Here is a 5,023-nt window from a genome sequence, read left to right as displayed (position 1 = left end):
TAACCTTCTCCCACTCGGATGAGAGCAGCTTCCGTTTGCCCTTCCTCCTCTGGAAGTGACGCGCAAGGAAAAGGAGCGAGAAGGCGCCGAGGGCTGTGGCTGCCACCAGCTTCTTGGTGCCTGTGCTGACACTCACCTGGGAGGGAGACAGGAATGGATGGGACAGTGAAGGCATCGCTCACACACACACATATATATACATATATGTAAACATATATGTATATATATGTGTGTACAGTATATGAGCATGACTCAGATACTACAGTACTGCTCGTCTTAACCTCATGTCACCTGCAGCCTTTTCCCTAAAGGATTAAACAGCTCAGGGCGACTCGTACACAGATACACGATCTGCGTCTGTTTATGTAATCAGCTCAGAGAGCGGTCTGTGAATGGAGCTTAGCCAAATCCACTCAGGGAGGGATCTTCAGTAAATCTGAACTGCGGGCGCTCACCTGTGACAGTGAGCTGTAGACGGACAGCGGCAGGTGAACCATGCGCAGAGCAGCCGTCTTGACGGACAGCTGGCTGCAGGTGAGGCGCTCAGGTGTCATAGTGAGGGTCTAACGGTGTCTGTGGGACTCGGCCATGTCTCCTGACTTCACCACCACCACTGTGCTGGAGCTGACGGAGGAGACGCAGGGAGGTTATTACATAAGGTCCACAACGTTAAGTACATGTGCAAGTACTGAGTACTCCACAGAGAAATCTGATGAGTGAAAACTTCAGGATAAAAACACCTGACTGTCGGAACAGAGAAATTTGACGAGTGAAAACTTCAGGATAAAAACACATTTCTGAGGCTTTAAACAGAGATAAATCCTAAATGATAAGTTCTTGATGGTGGAAGGTTCCGGTGATTGAATGATTGAATGACTTTCCACCTCAACATATTGGACGTTTCTCACGAGACGACATATCTCACGTTGGCACGTTTCTTGGTCCATGTCCTTGAGGTTTGTTTCCAGACGGACGGTGGATGCTGATGCATCGCTGCTGCGTTTCCTCTTGTTGCCATGTCAACAGTGACTACAGGGTTCTTGTAAGTGCACCATGGTTGTCTTCAAGCTGCCACCTGTAGGTGGCACCACAGAGGTTCACCACCCTCCATCTCAGACTGTGTCTACAGTCCTTTAATAAGTTCTTCAAATTCTGCCTCTTTTCCTTTTATCTTTTATTGCTGTTGGAGTCAAAAGCCCTGAGGTGGTGCAACTGGAACATCAAACATCTCCCACAGACTGTTTATATCTGCTCCTGTTTTCTGAGGTTAACATTCACCAAGTTGTTTTTTTTTACTGCCTGTTATAAACTGTAAAAGCAGCCGAAATCCCAAACGTTCACCAAGTGGAACCAATAGTGCTGTGTTGAATACAGTTCATTTAATACGACATATACGATGGGAACCCTGCAGCAGACCAGGAGAGGTTCACTGAAGCAAGTCAGGAGAAGCAACAAGCTCTGGACAAGACTTTTAAATGGAACGATGAACATCAGCATCAGAGCGGCGAGCCTCGTGAAGAGATGACCAAGATACGTTTTACTGGATATAACATGGAACATGTTCAGACAGTGTCTTCCTGGACCTGCACAGCAAGGTTGGTGTTCCTTATAGGTCCAAGCTCCTTATTTTGTCCAACCTATCCACTGTTATCTCTGTTAATGTGTCCAAATGTTCAACATTTATCTTTATTTACTCTACCTGATATCTTCTATGTTCCATCTACTGCTTTGGATCCTACACTGTGTAAATACTGTCTGTCATCTTCTCCTATTGTTATTATTGACAGTGAATTATTATACAAAAAAATGTATAATTTCCCTTAGCATTTCTGTCAGTTGCACAAAAAAAAAATACAGTCACGATGGGAGGCTGTTAGAACATAAACACTCAATGTTGTCCTGTTTGGTAATAACACTTTAGCCACGTGGTAATAATACAACAAATAGACGGTAATAAGGCTCATATGGCTAGCATTAGCTATTAGCGCCTTAACAAAGGTACCTAGAAATTGTCAATATTAGCAACTCCTCTCCAGCTGTGTATAATAAACGGCATTTGTCATTGTATAACCGGTACCTGGTAGAATGTCCCGTACGTCCGCCCTCAGAACTTTAACCGGTCCTCTGTCTGACCTCGGCAGCAGCACAGTGAAGGACTCGATCGTCCACCCATCCTGGGTGACCTTCAAAATAAAAGCATCGAATACGCGCATTCATGTAACATTCATTGGGTTTTTTCGCCCTCTTGTGGTAATAGATGGTAAAGTGTGAAGAGAAGAGAGTGGCAGAAGAGTACAGTATATGATGTTGTTGTTTTTAATAAAATGGTAAGAACGCAGACTTACCATGGAAGTCATATTTTAAGTATAACATAAATATAAATTTACGTAAATATATGTTATATATAAATACATAATATAAACAGCAAAATATATTTTAAAGCTATTTTGAACAAGTAAGTAAAAAAATTAATTACTTTACTACAATATGCATTCATCTGATTAGATTAGATGTCGGAACTCTTTTATTGGAGCAAAGTGCTTTTAGTTAAGAGATAAAATGTGAAAGGCGTACTCACAAAACAGACACAATTAAAATATTTACGTTTTGTTTGGTTTATAGGATCGTTTTGGAGGGGCGTATGTTACTTGCTGCCAGCCTGCGGCGATATTTCACAGAGGAGATGTTTGGCGAGGGTGTTGTTTAAACACCAACGAAGAAGAGGAGAACGATGGGCGGAGACCACTGTAACGTTAGCAACCACGCTGAGAGGACGGAGAGACGGTGACGGTTATCGTTGACGTGAAAGACCGCTCTGACAGAAATGTCCCTGCACACTGAATGAACGTGTCTCCTAAACGCCAGATTCACCAACTTTAACCGGAAAAGTGTGTTTTTGCAGCCGTCGTTCAGGTAAGAGCCGAGGAGGAGCCGAGTGTTTCCTGTTAGCCGCCTGTGCTAACGATTCACTGTGGAATCGACGTAATGTTGCTGCGGCTAACGTTAGCTAACACAAAAGTGACGAGATAGTTATCAGAAGGGAAGTGAAGAACTAGAGGAGGTTCTAGTCAGGGTGGTGTCTTATCTTGTGTTTGTGAAAGAGAATCTGTTCTTTTGTTTTTCAAGAGAATAGGTTTTTGGGGAAGGCTAATACTAGCATCGATGGCTGCGGCGCTGTCAACGCCTCGCCTGCCTTTGACAGCTCATTTAAAGCAGGCCGAAGCTGCATACATCTGTTACACTGCTTTCTGCACCTGTCTACTGTCTACCTGTAAATTATTTTACATTTTGTTAGGAAGACAGCAAACTATATTAGAGTATTTTGCAAATAGTTGCTGATTTAATGGCGTGGTTGTGTTGTTTTTTTTACAGCAAGTCACAGTTCGAAAATAATCTGTTGTTTATTGTGCTATTACCTCAAATTATTATGTGTTATTAAGTGTTCAGTACTGGCTTAAAGTATTTGGAGAAAATATCATATTTTTTTCACTTTGACATTTCTTCTTGAATTATACGATGTTATTAGATTTAAAACTTTTAATCACACCCTGAGACATCTCAATTTAGTTATTTAAATATTATTATTGTTTTTGTTTTGCATAGAAGTTAATGCAAATGAATCCAAACTCTTAAGACTAAATGTTGCAGTAAACAATATCTGATATTGAAATAGCTGAGTCATTCCCTATCGATCTGTCAATAACAATGACTGAGCCGTCAATAAAAGGATAATAATAATGAATTTAGGTATGGTCAACTTGATGGTCAGGGTCTTGTTGTGTGACAGAAGAAAACAGCAAGAGTCCAATATTTAGAAGACCATTTACAGGACCTGCTGTCATGTGTGGACGCTAACACAGTCTAAGGGTGTGTTTACTCCCAACACTTCACTGAGTTTAAACAAAGGCAGAAAATGGTCCCTTACTGTTGTTTTCCTGCTAGGATGACCTGTCAGAGATCACACCTCATTATGTCACATGGACAAGCCTGACATCTGACTTGGATGATGCATAAACAGATGTGAGATGACGATGTTGTGTTTATAAAACAGTGCTGTCTGCCTTGGAGGACGTGCTTCGTCTGACTCCAGAAAAGTGTTCATCAGAACAAGAGGAAAAGACTCGGAGATGGTTGGAATGACAGAAAGTGGAGGACAACGTCCTCGTGGCCAATCTTTGAGAGTATTGATAAAGAGTTCAGTGTTTGTTTATGTTGTTGTCATTATCGTGGTGTTGGTGTTGCGGTCAGTTGAAGAGTTGACAAACTGTGGCCAGTTCCTCTTTTTACTTCATTAGTTGTTGCAGAAGCAGCTTCAGGCGAATCAGCGAAACCACCAGAAAATGTGGATTTCTCCCGGTGCTCAGGCCTGGCTGTCATTGTCAGTCAGTGCCTTCACCTTTTCAAGCAGTGCCTGTGCCTTTGAGGACAACTGTCAGAGCCCAGTTAATCCACGAGGTCCGTGTTTGAGTCTCTCTGCCAGTTTTAGGTCTTATCGGTGTTTATGTTGACTCTGTGTGTGTGTGTGTGTTATCTAAACCAGGCTGATTAGATAAGTGGGGTGGGGGGGGGACTCTACAAATAGCCGTGATTGGTTGAGGAAACAAGTGTAGTGACTTCTACATGACTGAACATGAACTTGACCGAGCTTTGGTTTCGTCCTGTGTTTCCTATCATCTCCCAGCTGACCTGTCGGCTTCCTCTTTTTGTGGTGAGGTCTATGAAAGCAGTAAAACACCAAAACCCACAGCCTCAACACTGACATTATAAAGTCATATTCATTTGAACCGATATTTATTTGTCCCATAATTTAAGAGTTTTTTTTTACTGATAATATCAAATGTATCAGCAGCTGCTAGATTCAGTCCACGTCCTCTGTGTGTCTGCTGCTGGAGGACGCAGTTTCGTTGACAACTTTACATAAAAATGGCCAAAAAGCGTTACATTGTCAAACAGTAGTGCAGGTGAGCGTGCAGTTTGCTGAATCACAGAGAGGTAGAGATGAGATCTGCTGTTTGTTATGCTG

At 42.2% G+C, this 5,023-nt stretch overlaps 2 protein-coding genes across 4 annotated transcripts in view; one reads left to right on the top strand and one right to left on the bottom strand.

The window, feature by feature from the left end:
- miga1 (mitoguardin 1) overlaps window positions 1-2,275 on the bottom strand; it is a 6,222-nt gene extending 3,947 nt beyond the window's left edge. Inside the window, exons 1-3 of the mRNA XM_025066371.1 lie at window positions 2,078-2,275; window positions 456-624; window positions 1-136 (exon numbers count right to left, since the gene is read on the bottom strand). The exon at window positions 1-136 is cut by the window's left edge and continues 30 nt beyond it. Of these exons, the coding sequence (XP_024922139.1) occupies window positions 1-136; window positions 456-554 (235 nt within the window). The 5' untranslated portion in view covers window positions 555-624; window positions 2,078-2,275. The remainder of the gene's footprint in view (window positions 137-455; window positions 625-2,077) is intronic.
- usp33 (ubiquitin specific peptidase 33) overlaps window positions 916-5,023 on the top strand; it is an 18,950-nt gene continuing 14,842 nt past the window's right edge. For 2 of the 3 annotated variants that reach the window (XM_025066363.1, XM_025066364.1), the window contains exon 1: window positions 2,623-2,913. The gene's annotated coding sequence lies outside the window, so the exon portion shown is untranslated. Of the gene's footprint in view, window positions 1,596-2,622; window positions 2,914-5,023 lie in introns of those variants that run through there. The other variant, XM_008334895.3, reaches the window with a different exon arrangement.

This window comes from Cynoglossus semilaevis, chromosome 20 (genome assembly GCF_000523025.1).
Source record: "Cynoglossus semilaevis isolate Cse_v1.0 chromosome 20, Cse_v1.0, whole genome shotgun sequence".
NCBI classification, from domain to species: domain Eukaryota; kingdom Metazoa; phylum Chordata; class Actinopteri; order Pleuronectiformes; family Cynoglossidae; genus Cynoglossus; species Cynoglossus semilaevis.
This window is presented reverse-complemented; position numbering and strand designations above follow the sequence as displayed.